Source organism: Cynoglossus semilaevis, chromosome 16, assembly GCF_000523025.1.
Source record: "Cynoglossus semilaevis isolate Cse_v1.0 chromosome 16, Cse_v1.0, whole genome shotgun sequence".
Lineage (NCBI taxonomy): Eukaryota > Metazoa > Chordata > Actinopteri > Pleuronectiformes > Cynoglossidae > Cynoglossus > Cynoglossus semilaevis.
In genome coordinates this window covers 5929489-5945721 of record NC_024322.1, presented here as the reverse complement: position 1 = coordinate 5945721, position 16233 = coordinate 5929489, and the positions used below count along the sequence as shown (strand labels likewise).

Genomic DNA, 16233 nt, shown 5'->3' with positions numbered 1-16233 from the left:
TTATGCTGGTGTACAATTTACCTGGTGTGGTAGTGAAGTCGAGGTACTTCCTGTCAGTGTTTAGAATAAGTGGGTTCATCCGGTGAACCACATTAGCCTGCTCCATTAGATAATCAACCACATCTGAACCCTCTGTTAACTGACCCTGGAGGTAAAAGGAAAAAACTAATGAGATGCACAGTTAATGTGCGTTCATACAGTACAAGTGATTATTTCACAACGCATTCCCACCCACACTTGCTTTATTAGGTGAGCTGCACTTTTGTCTGTAGTCAGAAACTAAATGACTGTACATAACTCAAACTTTCCAAGGTCAGAATTAATGATTCCTAAAGAAGTGTCCTGAGCAAAAATCCCTTGTGTGTGTTAACAAATATAAAATCTAACTCAGTGTCTCGAGTTAGAACTACTGTTAATCCATCAAAATGACTCCCAATAACTTTGTTTATGATTCGAGCTGTCACTTCTGAGTCCCTTTGTTCACAAAAAGAAAAGCAGAACGTACAACGTTACATAAATGTATTCATTTAAAACAATGAGAACACAGTATAAAACTGGCGTTGGAGGTGAAAAATAAAATAAAACAAGAACTTGATATTTAATATGTTGTGTTTTACATCCTACCTGTATTTTTCAAGTGTAAAAAAAATATTAAAAACATAAAAATATTGTCCTCAAATTTTTAAGTGACATTGATCAATAAATTGGATTTTTTATGTAATATTTTATTTGTCATTGTGTCTGTCTATAATAATGCAGCCACCCCAAAGACCAATGTTTAACTGGGAACCATCGTGCTACTATATTTAGGCAATTTAGCAAAAAGTAAGCTGTCTTATTATACTTGTTATGGTTTTAATTATTCACCACATTACCACAATGAGTATTAGCTCGGTCGGTTTGTTGTACTCTGCTGCTGCAATAAAGCATTAAATTTTCATCAAATTCTGTATTCAATCCTTCGGTGAAGAGACCCCATGTGTGATTGTTCAAAGGGTTTTTTTTCCTTTGTAAGATGTTTATTAGCGGTAACTTGCCACTAATACACAAAACAAAAACCCTGGACTATAAACAGATATAATGCATATTGAAATCACAAACAGTCACTGCTACAGAATTCTTCAATCATAAGAAGTCTCTAAAATCTGACAAACCATAAATACAGCTCTCTGAAAAGCTGTGGTCGTGTCCATAATGCGCTGCAGGATTATCGTCTCCAGCTCTTCTGGATCCATCTCATCTGGACTCAGAGGAACTCCATTAAATAAAGCCAGGGGCAGGGCACCAAGGCCACTCTTGTTATAGAAGAGGGTTCCATCCTGAAGAAAAAAATAAAGGAAAAAATAATCAGTTGCAGGTAATCTATAATCATTAATGAGCTCATTATTTGCAACAAATCACAGAACACTAACAGATTATATAATTTCTTTACCTTTCTCTTGTAATCATACTCCGATTCTGCACCGAGAATTCTTTCAGCGTTGGCTTTGGGGAACTTTTTCTTAAGGTAAGAAGTGAGTTCACCCACAGTTAGAGTCTCGCCAACTTCTACTTCTTTGTAAATCTGCAGAGAGCAACAAGCTAATTCAGGAGATACAAATTTATCAGCAACACACTAATCAACGGGGTCCAATTCATGGCACAAACAACCACAAGTGGCAATCAGTGTTTGAGGAGATTTTAGAACTGTGTTTTTATATAGGAAAAACAATCTCAGTGAATGAACAGAGATTTATAAATGTGCAAAGTGTACTAACCGAGACCATAGACATCAGAGCCTGGGGTAAATCATACTCGTCTGCAATGTAGTTCACTAATCGGTAGAATCCAACCCCTGCATCTGAGAAGCCATCAATCTCTTCCTCGGTGTTGACGACGAACACAAATCCAATTCTGAAACAACAAAAACCAAAAACAGGTATTCAATTTTCAGGTGAAATTAGAATCACTGCTGAGTGAAGATTATAAAATACCCAGAGAGGGTGACATAAACTGTGGAGGAGTGAGAAATAACTGCACTAACCTCAGAGGGATTTTGTGCTTGTAAAAGAGCTCAGCTAGTTTTAACAGCTCGACAGTTTCTTCTTGTATTGGATCTAGAAACAGCACCTAAGAGGTAGAAAGGAGGTACAGTATAATCAAATATTGGTGAAAGAAGCACAGCCGGTCCCAGACTACTGAGATAATCAAGGGGAAGAAAATATTTTATTTTATAAAATAAAACACCTTTGGTCATACTTTTATAAGGTTACGCTCAACTAGAGGGATAAATGGTGGATTTCATTGCCTGAGAACACACAGGAAACGTTCAGCTCCAGCACTGGAAAATACCTAGATCCTCACAGAGTAGTTTTAAATATTTCAAAAGATATGCATTTGTTGCGACAGTTTGACTGGGAATGACATTAAATAGGAATATAGGTATAGATTTTATTCCTACTTTGGATGCTGTGATGATAAAAACACCAAAACACTACTTGTTTTCATCGTTGTTGCAAAGATCAGATGTGTGTATGGAGCAGGTGGTATGAATATGTAAAACATCAACAAAAAGAGTTAAGTAATATATTCCCTAATAACTGAGCACATTTCAAAACTGATCATGTTGTTACCACACTGCTGCTCACCAACAGCACAAACATATATCCACATGTACACACAGTCATATGCATATAAATAAATATATACATACATACACACACACACACACACACACATATATAGACACACACACACATATATATTGTTTTTTCTGATTTTTTTAAGAGCTTTTGAAAGTAAAACTTAAATTGGATTGGATTTGTTTGACTGCCACAGGAGGACCAAAGTACATCAGAAGGCAAACATTTTTGAAGATAACAGAAACATTAAACAAAATTCAAATAAAATTAATAAAAAGGCACACACAGAATTTAAATGTTATTTTTTTGCACAAACCTACATAATCTACCAAGCCATCGATGACCTAAATCCCCACATTAAATTCAAACAATAAACATACGACCCAAAGCTTGCAATTATAATGTCAATAAATGGAAGAAAATGCAGTGCCAACAAGAAACTGTTTGAGACTATGAACATTTAGTTTACTCACAAAGACAACAATTTACCACAATACTGTCAGACGTCTGCTTTGGAAGCCTGTATTTGCATTCTAAAACAAATTGGAAAAAATATTTGAATATAAATCAAATCAAATATGAAACAAAACCCTAATAATGAATTGTTTCTTTATTTTTAGATTTTCCGGGAACCTGGCCCTGTGTTGTGAACTCACCAGGTTGAAGAAATTGCGTCGGATCTGCCTGATGACACCAGGGAAGGTGGCTCTGAGAAGTTCCTGAACACCTGTTGGCCAACTCCGGTACATCGGGTCATTCTCTATGTCATTTAGCCACTAGAAGGAAAAAAAACCCATAAAATTCCAGCGATTTCCTAGGAAAAGGCATTTTAGCTAAGAGGAGCTCTGAAAACAACATGACTCATGTTGATTTTTTTTAAACTGCAGTAAACATGCTTTGGGTGCTTACTAAACCTGGAACAGCAGTGTGTTAATACTGAACAAATGAATCCTTACTGAGGTCAGACTTGACTCTGAGGCAGGGTCTGAGAATTTTGTAAAAGCTTCATATACTGATTCAGACAGGATGGCAAACAGAGAAAGAACAAGCAAGTTATTTAAAGAGATTGGACAGGACTCACCATTATAGATGGATGTCTGATGTCTAAGGCATAGTTGTCGTCTACGATGTTCACAGGTAACCTCAACAGCTTGCCCTGATGCTCCTCTTTTATGCCTAAGTTATGAAGCCCCTCCAGGACCCTGGCCTCTTTTCTGAGGATGTCCAAAATGCTGTCAAAAAAAAGAAATTCACAGGTTATTTTCAAAACAGATGGTCCCTGTGTGTCAGTGGCTTTGAACGCTGCCACCTCTGATCTTTCTGCTGCAGGATTTCTGAGGTTCAGGTACAGTTCTAAGGATTTGTGAAAAGAGCACAGAAGACTACGGACATGTCCCGCTGTGCCCTTACCTGAAAGGGTTGTGAACGTCCAGATCAATGTGCAGGCCATTGATGAAAAGCTCCCCGTCCCCTGGGTGAACGCCAATCGTCTCACTCAGATGCTGAAAGGACAAGCTCAAAGCGTTTTTAAATGCCAAAACCCCTTAATTTGTGAGTCTACCTTTAATGCCTGACCTTTAACAAAGAGAAAATGTGGCATTACATCAGTGGGCTGAAAATATGAAACGTGCATGGAAACTGAGACGTAGAGTAAGATGCGACATCTAACATAATAATAAAAGGTGTCTGGAAACCCATTATCTAAAACAAAGATTGTGAAACAGCCATAGACGTTATCAAAGACAACCTCCCACACGTCCATGTGGGAATACTGCTTATGATATCGCACCTTTTGGTTCTCCTCAATTTCTTTTCTCATTTCCTGCTTTACAGCTACTCTTGTCAGTGATCTGTGGGAACAGTAAAACGCGTCCAGTCACCATCAGCTTTTACCATATCCCCAGCCAACTGTAAAATGCCAGTTTTAATCTCCAACAACAACAAAAAAAAACCTGGGGGCTTCAAGATGGTACGTTTGCAGTCAATTCCCTGTAAACACTCACAGCACTCTTACTCAGCAATTTTTCCTCTTATTACAAAGTGCCTGAGCCAACATAAGCAAGCATCACAAAAGCTGATTAGATCTGTGTCCAACAGATGCACCATAATCACAGGGGAAGTGATAGAAATTTAATAATACTCGTTTACGTGTTTTCAAAGCATATTTCAGATTAAATAATAAACTGCAGTATTCACAGTGAATTACACTTAAGGGCTGTAAAAAAAGTGTTAATTCTTAATGGTACTCAACGAGTCTTGCTACAAAGATAAACATAAAGAAAATAAATATTTAATCATTTACCTGGCTTTGCTTGGAAAGTTTTGACTGAGATCACGCATGACCTTCAACGCATCAAACTTTGGCACGGACATGACTTTAGCAGCAGCTTGGAAACTCAGATCTGTGGAGATCACAACAAGCCATTAATACATATTGTACATATTGTACGTATTGACACAAATTATGTGTACACACAACAGCGGTCAAACAATTCCACAATGATTAATCACAGAGTGGCTGTCAATAATCACGATGAATGTTAATCATCAGTTAATCATCATAGAGTTGGTGGAATTTAGTTATTACCGCATCTTGGTGGTGGCTTGTCAAACACGAGAGTTGCTTTCAAAGCTGCAGTAAAGCCCTTATCTTCAACAACATCAAATAGTCTGCGATTCTTCACAATTTGTTAAAATCATAAATCTGATTAATTTCATAAATTAATTAATGGGCTTAATGTGTTAATTTTGATTACCCGGGTACACACAAGTGAAGTGGTCTTGACTTTGAGAATAAAGAAAATAAATACCTTGCAGTTCCCACACTTTAAGTGGAGCCATATCATTGGTGCTCTCCAGGAGATGTTTGTGCAGCTCACCAAGTTGTTCTTTCAGTTCAGGGTGTGATTTTCTTAAAAGAAAACAGAAGGATGGGTTACATAACACATGAATGTTGAAAGATTTTAAATGTTGAGCTACTTACTTTAATGTTCCAAAAAGAAATCCTTGGACATCATTATCGGAATCCTCTGCATTTGCATTTGTTTTTGGATCTACAAAGCAAACATTTGTTTACATTGCCATGAATGCAGTGAGGTGAGCTCCTGTTTGACAGCACAACCACTGACCTTTTACTTTGGTGTCATCAACAGCTTTGTATTCTGTGCTTTTGATGGCCAACTCAACACTGTAGCCAGATAAAAGCATCTTTCTGGCTTTAGGATGCTGAGCAGAAAATAAAAAACAAAATGATTAAATACATGAAAACACAGTAGGGATTTATTATCATCTGCCAAAAAACATCAGTCACTGAAATTCACCAGAACAGCAGAGATCCTCCCGAGAGAAAATGATTTCTCTTTAAATCTGCCTTCATAAAAACAATTAGCGTGCTCAGCTGCAACGCCCACTGACACCAACATGAGATACTGTGATGTTACTTGGTGATCTTGGTAAAACCAGCCATATGTGTTCAAACAGCTAACTCTGAACTCTGATATGTATTTATGAGTTTTTGGCTGCAGCACAATATGTTTTTGATCTATTCTGTTTACAAGAGTCAAATAAATATTTAAAACTAATAAAAGCATTTTGGAATAAACATGCCAGACTGCCAAAGTCAGCAAACACAATCAGGGAAAAACACTTAAAAGCTGATGACAAACCAACTTCACTCACCGCTACAAAGTGCCGTAGCACATATAGAAGTTTACCCTCTTGAGCTTTCTCAGATAGCACTTTATGGAAAGAGACAAACTTCTTGGTTCCAATCTCAGCATACAGGATCACCACTGGTACATGTGTTTTGTTGACTCCGGGATACGTGTGATCATTCTTGAATAAATACGGCTGTGGCCTATAATTTTGTATGAAACACATTCCTTAACTCAATTAGGCTAATCATAAACAGGGCAGTGTTAAAGATTGTGTACTGAAATGCCATCCAGCAAGAAAGGTGTCATTTTATGTTACCTGCCTGCAGCAGCCTTCAGGAGCTTCTTGATGTCCTTGGTGTTGCAGCTGTGTTGACCATGAATGGAAACAAAGGCAGGACAGGCCTCAGGCGGAGGCTCATCGCTGGCTAGCTGTGGAGTGCAGGACGGCGGAAAGTGTTTTTGTCCTCATATCAGTGACAAAACAATGTCAGTTCTGCCAAGATCTGCAGCCATATTTTTGCCACACAAATACTTAAAAGGTGGGACTCAAAAAAAATGTTGAGATTTTTTGTAGCTTGTTTTACTACAGTCAGGTACCACTGCCAATCGGGGGAATAAAAACACAAAAAAACAAAAACACAAAGATACACAAACATTCAGTTAAATGGTTATATATAACAAGTATGTTTTAAATACATCTAAGAACAACACAAAAGGCACCAACAGGGACTGCTGTTAAATAAATTAATTCAAAATATTAATTAATACACTGTACGTGGCAAACCACAGACTGCTGGAGAAAAACATTCATCATTGGAGCAGTCTTTTCATCACAACAAACCTGCTGAGACGCATGAACAGCTGGTGAGTACGACCGCAGTGCCAGAGCAAATTTCAGAAGATTAACTTGCAGATCTGTGAGGAATTGGCCCGCCTTCTTAATGATCAAGTTATAGTATGAGCGCACGGACTCTGTAAGACACACCGTTTGTAATGGTGAAAACCCCCAAGATTTTTGTGAACACATCTTTGTGATGGACGAAGATATTCGTTTCAGACGACGTACCTCCTTGCTTGTAAACAGAGAGCTCCTTCACAGTGTCAACAAACTGCCAGAACTTATCGCTCCCATCTTCTCCTACAAACTCACTGCAGTTCAGAAAATGAATGTTAGCCATTTTATTTTGATATATATTCTGAAAAGTGAGGTTAGCAAAAATTACGAATTCACCTGCAAATAACAAATGCTTACTGGCAGCAAGTTATCAATCAACATTTAACTTTAGCTAATAAAATAATATTACATAATAATATTAATAATATTAGTACGTCAAATGTCATTGAATTATAATAGTTATTGAAGGGAAGAAGAGGTAAAAATGCACGTATGCTGTTGTACACAGAAACACAGTCTAAACAGTTCATTTAATGTGAGGGAAAAAGCAGAACAAACGCAGCCAAAAAATGCTTACCTTCAGCAAAAGTGCAGTAAATGTATACAACCACAATATTTTCTGCAATGTAAATCATTACTGAAAGTTCTAGTACTTTTAGGCAATTATGTCATCAGTCATGGTACCACTGCAAACATATAAAGGATAAACACTGAAGTAAAAAAGATATAGGCCACAAATACTTGACGTAATCAACACAGGTGCTACTCATGAAATTATAGGCTCTTCAGCAAGTCACCGCAGTGTGACACTGAGTCAGCAGCTACTCTGAAACACAGGGAGCTAAATGGAACAGTGCCTACAATGTCACAATCTAGGACTTGATGTATCAACTTGGTTATACACAAATGTGTTCTGAAGGCGGCAGGTTTTAGTAGCACACAATGGAAAATAACTTTGTGGACCAAACTCTTTTAAGCTGCTGAACTTGAAGGCTGATTTGTAGAACTTTAGTTTGACTTTGTTAGGCCCATTAAGTAAAACATGCAGTATAAATCTGAAAAAATATGATGTCCACCTCAACTACATCACAAGAGAGCCGTGAGGTTGCTCATAATTCAAATTTCAAATGCCAATTGAATCTGGCATTTAAAATTCAGTTAGAAGTAAGTTGCCATACATTTATTATAACACATATAGGTCACTTCATAACATGCTAATGACTTGTTTTTTCTGCAGGGAGTTATTATTCGTTATGGGCAGCTCTGTCAAGATTTTAAAATCTGTTACGTCCACTTACACAGGTATTTCTACCTCAAGTGTTTATCGCAAAGCCATGCTTATGGGCAAATCACATCCAGTAATGACAGGTACCTTGTTTCTAGAAGGAAAGGTGTCATGCTCCACTTGGCTTTCAGACTGGCAGTGACTCCTTTGGGTGTTGATGTGGCATGATGTATGCTCAGAAGCAGCAACCACAGCACAATAACCGACCTCATTATCCCCGGTCACTCATGAAACTACGACAAGGAGAAACAATTAAGGTCTTCATATAGTCTCTTAGCCGGTATATGCCACGTAGGAGCTTTAAGTTGACGTACATACACAATAACATTAGCAGCCAATGCAATTCATAGATTTGATGAATTGCCTATTGGTGAAAAACTAAAGTTTTCAATAAATATTGTATATTTTTAATTACAAAATGTACTACCATTTACATTTACGTGAATTGAAATCAACTTCAGTCGTGACTGAAAATGTTAACGATTTAGTGAACGAAATTACAAACAAACAAAAAAGAATGGAACGGTTTGTTAATAAGGCAATAATAATAATAATAAAAAACATGTACCTTGACTGATGTTAACTTCTCCCAATTAAAGCAAAGGCTGCAGAAAGGTATTTTGGGAACGCTAACTATAAACTTGTGCCATAGCAAGCTGCCGGCGCTACAGGGTGGCTGCAGCTGGCCGTAGTTTACATTTTAAATAAACTGGAAGTATAAAATTCAATTTTATACTGGTATTTTAAAATAAAATAAATTAATGATTATTATTTTCAAATAATTTATTTAGGGTGTGTAGTGATGACAAAAATATGTATTTTGCGTAAAAATGTGATCAGGCAGAGCAGTAGACAGCTAAAAATAAGTTGACCGGTCTAACGGTTTCCTCTATGAGTATTTGTGTTGAACAGCGGACGAATAACACATTTAAAAAGCTGTTAAAACAATTTTCCCATAAAATTTTTTTTAACAGAACTTAGTTATATAGAACTGTTTTGCATTATGTATTTATTATTATTATTTTCAAAAAATGTAATGTAATTTCAATTTGATCCTTACTCACTTTGCATTTTGTCCTGACATAAATAGCTACTCTGTGTATGGAAGTACGTAGCAAACGTAGTAAATCTACGCTCTGCCTGATGTAACTTAATGCACAAACTATGCCTTTCATTGTCAGGTTAAATACAGTAGGCTGTGAGAGATATACTTACAAGCATGTTCCTAATCAGCTGTTGTAATCGGCATCACTACCACTGACTGAAGTCCCATTACCATACACATTTTCTCTGAAACATTCCTGTGTATAGTTTGGCACGAAATCAGATTATCAGTTGTGATCAGTTGAAGGCTCAAAATCATTACCCATGACATCAGCATTTCCCTGTTGCTTCTTTGTTCCACTGGTAAAAAATTCAGCACAGACCCTAAGCCAAACAGGTTTCTAAATTACCAAGACAAATTAAATGTATTTCTTCCTGCCTGAGTACAAACCAGAGGAAAAGGAATGTATCCTTACAATCAAAAGTCAAGTGTTACATACTAACCAAGTGTTACATACTAACCCATCCATCCATCCATCCATCCATCCATCCATCCATCCATCCATCCATCCATCCATCCATCCATCCATCCATCCATCCATCCATTTTCATCTGCTTATCCATTACCGGGTCGCAGGGGCAGCAGTCGCCAACCTTTCCTGCGGGTGGTGAGTCCACTGGAAGGTACAAACCGCCATCACCAAAGTGCCTATATACTAACCACAATCACAAAATCACTTTTTTTTTACAAGGTATATATGTTTGCTCATACCTTACAGTCTTAATAATTATTGGATGGACCATCTGCCATTTTGATATTTTACTGGTATCGAAAGTGCCACATTTGACTGCCCTTCATTAGAAAAGATTTCTCCTTCACATCTGAACAGACACGTTTATTCCTAATTTATTCCTGAAATAGCAGTTTCAGCACAGCTTCAATAGGGATGTCATTAGATGCACTTAAACATTTCATCATTATACTTACACTCCAGATTTGTACACTGAGTAAATCTTAAAGAAAAAAAACATGCAGTTCATCTACAGCTCTCTTTTTAAGGAGTCAGTACAGAAAATATCTGACCTTGTTGAGTTTTGTAAAGCATTGTTGTCTCTTCCATGCAAATGAATTAATATAAATTCCCTTAGTATAAATATTATGTTAAGAACTTCTGTAATTAAAATACTTGGTCTGGATAAAAGCACTTGTTTATCATTAAAATTGTTTTCTTCTCTAGATAGATAGATAGATAGATAGATAGATAGATAGATAGATAGATAGATAGATAGATAGATCTTGGCTTATGATTTTGTAATTTTTTAAAGTCGATTATTGGATGGATGAGACCTGGTTGCTTTTGCAGCCAAACCTACACCAGAGTGTAAGCATGGTATAGCCTATTTGTCGGATCGGATGCAGCAGCAGCAGTAGCAGCAGCAGCAGAAGCATCCTCTCAAAAGCTCTGCTTCAGCACACTCAGTCAGACCGCCTCTGTCCGCCAAGGATGCTGTAGGATGCTGCCTGCACCTCAGACTCAGCCGTGCGATATTTCTCCTGAAAGGATTCTGTCACAGATATGAATCCCGCGGCGATTTAGTCAACAAGGGAGAAAACAACATCCGGGAAAAAAAACTCTTATTAATTGCCGCAATTGTAACTTCGCTTTGAAGGATGGGAGTCGCCGGGAAGGATGCAGCTCCTCACCGGCTTCAGAAGTTGGACAGAGACACATTTTGTTGTCATGACTGTTGACTTTGGACACATTTTCCAGCGCAGTGCAGACAGCTTGGAAGCTTTAAAATCCCTAACGGTGCATCTGTCCTGTTGTCTCCCTGTACATGTGTTCGTGGATGATGTTCTTCTGTGAGGCACTTAAATTAAAATACACTTTAAATGTTTCCTAAGGTATGGCGAATTATTGATCCTTGGGAAAACGAATAACACATGGGTGCCAGTTATTATTCAAGGTAATGGAATGAAGTCACTATCTTGATATAATGGATGAGAGGTCCAGTAAGCTCATCTTGGTTCCCATTTTAGCGGTCCTTTTTGTTATGATAGGTTATCAGTACATTTGTCCCGCGGGCAGCAATTCGTGCCACTTTAAGACTGATGGAGAGAAATTAAAGGGGGTCAGTCTACTCTCCAGCGCTCTGTACCAGGACAATGATGATTTCTACAGGGACCAGGACCTGGAGGATGACAGCTCCGCGAAGCTGTTGTCAAAATTCAACTTCACAGAACGAGACCTGGACAGACACGTGGAGTTCAACATTAAAGGGGACGACGTGATCGTGTTTCTGCACATCCAGAAGACTGGAGGAACCACGTTCGGGAGGCACTTGGTGAGGAATATCCGCCTGGAGCAGCCGTGCGACTGCACATAAGTATTGCCCTTGTCAACAGCCAGAGAAGGAGGAGTCGTGGCCCTTCTCCCGCTTCTCCACGGGCTGGAGCTGCGGTCTGCACGCGGACTGGACCGAACTTACAAACTGTGTTCCAGTCATTATGGATAAGAAGGAGGCTCAGAGGAATAAAAGGTACTGCTGTGTGTCTGGGTGAGTGCGTGCGCTCGCATGTGTTCCAGGGTCAGAACTCAGCTGGGGCTATTGGCAAAAATTTGGGATATTGTACTTGAAGTTTTTTTTTTTTTTTTTTTGAGGAAGATTTTGATGCCCAGCATATGTCACAAAGTTAAAAGTGAGCCTAACAGTGTATATATAGTACGAGGCTATAGTTGGCTGTCTTAAAGTAGCCAGAATGAAACTAGGAGTTAGCCTAGAAAAAGTTAAACCAAAAGATAAGCCAAAATAAAACAAAAACTTAAAATGGTAAGATTATTTCCAAGCCAAACTAATGATGTATTTGTGATTTGTGTATCACATTGTCAAAAATGTTCCGAAAATATGTTGAAAATATAACATAGGTTAACTATAAACTAGTATAGAGTGAGCCAAAAAAATAAATAGATAAATAAATTTGATACTCAACATTCGCAAAAATCAAGGTAACCTGGGGGGGAGGGTAAACATTTCTACAAGGGACAAGGGACTGTGGTTATTAGTAAAAGGGAAATTACACGCACTGTTTATATATGTGATTCAACACTGTATTACCACAGGCCACAGATCACGTTTTAAAAGCTTTCTATTGCACCTGCTCAGTGGCCCCTTAACCACAAAACCTGTGGCAGCCCTGATTTCACATGCATTATTATCTTTAATTTGCCCAGACCTTGGTCTTGCAACTAAGCAACTTCATGTAGTCATCGTTTCCCCCTAAAAAAAGAAACCCAACAAAACAGTAGTTAAACCAGGCGGAATAACAAGGCCATAATTGTTGATTAGTTGGCTTCCACACATATTATAAAATGGCAAAAAGGTGTGACTGAGCTTAATGTACTGTTATAAAAAACACATAATGTTTTACTTGGCTTGACCCCCGTGTAAACTGCCTTATTTGTGCTTTATGTTCACATCACTCTCGCACAATGAACTCCTTTCCGCTGCCCAGCTGGTGCTCTTATTCTCTCTATAATTGTTATTAACCAGTTGCACGGAGCCGTCTTCTGTGCTCCCGTCTCACAGATCAAATGACTGTTCGTGACAGCACCATCCAAATGTTCCAGAGCCCTGTGGAGATTTCATTGTCACTGCATAAGCTCTAATTGCCCTTATTGAAAGTTGGCAACAAAAAGAAAAAAACAAAACAAAACCCCCCATGGATCACAAAACAACTTCACAGTTGTTCTGCCATGCAGAGACTTCACATTAGCAGCCTTGTTGTAACAGGAGATCAAATGAGTGTTTGTGTTAGATGACATTATCCGAATGTACATGTGCGTTTTTTCAATACTCTTCTCATAATCATTCATTTCTTTTTTGGTAATTAATAACTAGATTAATGACTGATCAATAATCTTGTGATGAAAACGTGTCATTAATATAACAATCTTCCCTTACAGCAAAACCGAAAACTGGATTTATTTTTATGACTTCTGTATAATATCTGTCACCCAGTAATATGAGATTTTCCCTTGTCTGCTTTGAAAAAATATAAACATGCACTAAAGGACGAGGGCACATGATTTATTTCAGCTGAACCAAGTGTTTCCTTTTCTCTGTAAAGTGCTCACTGGATCTGACAGCTCTTCATTCCACAGCTGCAGCATCTATACTGCACTTACTGTCCTCTCACCCCTTGTTCTTCAGTGGGTTCCTGCAGCATCTATTCTGAGATTATGCTGTCTTGAATGAGACTGTTGGCAGACACACTTTGTTAGTCCCTCCTCACTAAGTATCCCCTGCACATGGCAGCATTTTTCTTTTTTTCTTTTTTTTTAAGTGAGATGACTAAAAGCAATATGCAAATTTTATCTACATACTCATTTCATGTGTGACGCAATTAACATTTAAATGGTTTAAGGTCAAATTAAACACAGGCCCTGTCTAAAGGACGTTTGGAATTAATACTGGATAATCTATACTTCACCAAGAAAATACCATTCTCATCGTACAGTCTGAGAATAAGTAGCTGGGTTTCAGCAGTGTCAGATCGTGTGTATCAAAGGCACTGCCTGGCTGTCTTTGAATGGCCTTTATTTGTGTGGAAGGGCAAACAACACAGTACACTGACCTTGAGGAAAGGTCACATGTCGGACCAGATCAGTGTTTGTGGTTCCTCTGCAGTCTGTTGGTAGAACATATCTCAAAGTGTGGTGCTCAATAAAAAGCACAAGGATTTGCCCATTGTCATTGATGGACCATCTCCAACAGGTTGTTTCAAAAGTTGCAGCTGTCGGATACAACAGGTCTGTTGAGGCATTAAGATTTAAGGATTAAGGTTTTACAAAGAACCTAAAAAGAAAAACAAATCTATATTTCAACATCTGGGTCCAGGAAATCAAGTTCAGCAACTTGTAACGTCTTCTGATCATATGAAACAGGAAGTCTAACCATTTAGGTAACAGGCTAACCTGTTTGTATAATTTTGTACAACTGACAAGAAATTAGGCCAACCCGAGCATTTTAAAAAAGAGTTTAAGAGTTTAAATTCTTTGAGGGTGCCATGGAAGGCAAGGCCACTACACTGTCTGCTGCATTAAAGTTTTCCCAGGAGCACAGCAGCCACTCTCTGATTCTCAAATAGGCTAAATGTGGAACAACCTGAATTCTTCAGGCTGTACAACTAAAATAAGTCATTAAGAGAAAAAGATGGTGGTCACTGCTGGTCACAGTGGCTAAGATCCTGAGATGGAAAGTGTCCAAAGACTTAAGGGGATAATGAGTGTAGACTGATGAACTTTTTAGACTAAAGCTTTAGCAAAAGAAGAAATAAGGAAAGTAAAATAGATGGGAAAAGGTTTCGAATTCATTGTGTATCATAGAACAAGTAACTTTTAATTTAATGTAATGTAACTTAACGGTTAGTTATCGATGAATTAATAGTTAATAATTTCTATATACAATTTTTTACACGCAGAAATATTTGAGTTTATAGTGGCATCTTTGGCTTCATCTTAACAATGCACTGCTGTTTACAAACAATTTTTTTTAAATAAAATAAAAGCCATATGCAGCATCACTGATAAAGAATGACACAGTTAGGATGACGCGGACATTGTTTCTGAATGCATTTATGGCTATCATATTCAGTCATCCATTGGTGGTGTATTAGTGTCACAGTACTTGAGGCTTTGAGATCATGACCCTAAAATATATTTTCAGATTTTCAATAGTTTGGTAACACAATATATATCTAATTAATAATGAATCTACCTCTGAAATAAATTAGCGTTCTTACGACGACCAATAATAAATAAATGTATGTTTCTGTCTTAATCATTTGCCAAATTGTGTACAAATGGTGAATTGTTCCTTTAAGATGCTCTGCAGAACTTATGATTAATGTTGTATGAGTCACATGAAACCTTTATCACACATCAGAGACATGGATAAGACACATCTTTTATGTAGTGCAAGGTCACTCTACCAGAATACAGAATACACGGGGCATGCAGATTAATATTCACATAACCATCCAAGCTGTTTCTATAGAACGCAGCAGGGACCCAGTGGTGAACACTTAGAAGTCATGTGACACGGTTAATAATAAAGGAGAAAAGGTTCACATTGAGACACGTCAACAACAGGTGCACACAAGAAATATTGATCTTTATCATAAATCATATCTTTTTGGAATTTGATTTGAAAGGCCATTAATGTAGGAAAACAAATGCTTTCTGATTTATTGCATAGAAACAATGTTTTATTCCTTTATCTCTGTTTTCATTTAATCTTTCCTCCCTTTTAACTGTAGCCCTGTGGTAATTTTATGCCACTGCTGATGTTGCAGATTTTATTGGTACAAACTCCTTATTATCAACTTTCCTGTTGCTTATGCATAATAAATGCCAAGTACAGAAGTACAAAGACCTGGGCTAGAACACGTGTTAAATGAAAAAGATCTTTAGTGCTTACCTTTGTGAGTGGGAGCGAGGGATTGAAGAGAAAGTTGTCTTGTCTTCCAAAAGACAATGTACTGGAATATTTACACAACAAAGTGGACAAATCTAGATCAAAGCATAATGGATTCCCTTTCAATCCACATCTGGAACCTATTTTACATTACGTTCCGACATATGGCCAGGATAACAAAGATGATACTTTGAAAGGACTATAGTGAAGTGTAGCATGGTACCAGAAAGTTGCAGCAGACCTGCTTGGTTTGTT

At 37.8% G+C, this 16233-nt stretch overlaps 1 protein-coding gene across 2 annotated transcripts in view; it reads right to left on the bottom strand.

The window, feature by feature from the left end:
• uggt2 (UDP-glucose glycoprotein glucosyltransferase 2) overlaps nucleotides 1–9148 on the bottom strand; it is a 35388-nt gene extending 26240 nt beyond the window's left edge. The window contains exons 1-19 of one of the 2 annotated variants that reach the window (XR_003052252.1): nucleotides 9026–9148; nucleotides 8545–8690; nucleotides 7344–7426; nucleotides 7119–7249; nucleotides 6594–6706; nucleotides 6300–6477; nucleotides 5750–5846; nucleotides 5605–5674; nucleotides 5432–5532; nucleotides 4924–5023; nucleotides 4411–4471; nucleotides 4032–4123; nucleotides 3703–3853; nucleotides 3278–3397; nucleotides 2024–2109; nucleotides 1758–1893; nucleotides 1433–1564; nucleotides 1155–1319; nucleotides 22–145 (exon numbers count right to left, since the gene is read on the bottom strand). Coding sequence is in view for 1 of the 2 variants with exons in the window: in XM_008328258.2 (XP_008326480.1) it covers nucleotides 22–145; nucleotides 1155–1319; nucleotides 1433–1564; nucleotides 1758–1893; nucleotides 2024–2109; nucleotides 3278–3397; nucleotides 3703–3853; nucleotides 4032–4123; nucleotides 4411–4471; nucleotides 4924–5023; nucleotides 5432–5532; nucleotides 5605–5674; nucleotides 5750–5846; nucleotides 6300–6477; nucleotides 6594–6706; nucleotides 7119–7249; nucleotides 7344–7426; nucleotides 8545–8669 (2065 nt within the window). In the remaining variant the exon portion in view is untranslated. The remainder of the gene's footprint in view (nucleotides 1–21; nucleotides 146–1154; nucleotides 1320–1432; nucleotides 1565–1757; nucleotides 1894–2023; nucleotides 2110–3277; nucleotides 3398–3702; nucleotides 3854–4031; nucleotides 4124–4410; nucleotides 4472–4923; nucleotides 5024–5431; nucleotides 5533–5604; nucleotides 5675–5749; nucleotides 5847–6299; nucleotides 6478–6593; nucleotides 6707–7118; nucleotides 7250–7343; nucleotides 7427–8544; nucleotides 8691–9025) is intronic. The other variant, XM_008328258.2, reaches the window with a different exon arrangement.
• Between the last annotated feature and the right edge of the window lie 7085 nt (nucleotides 9149–16233).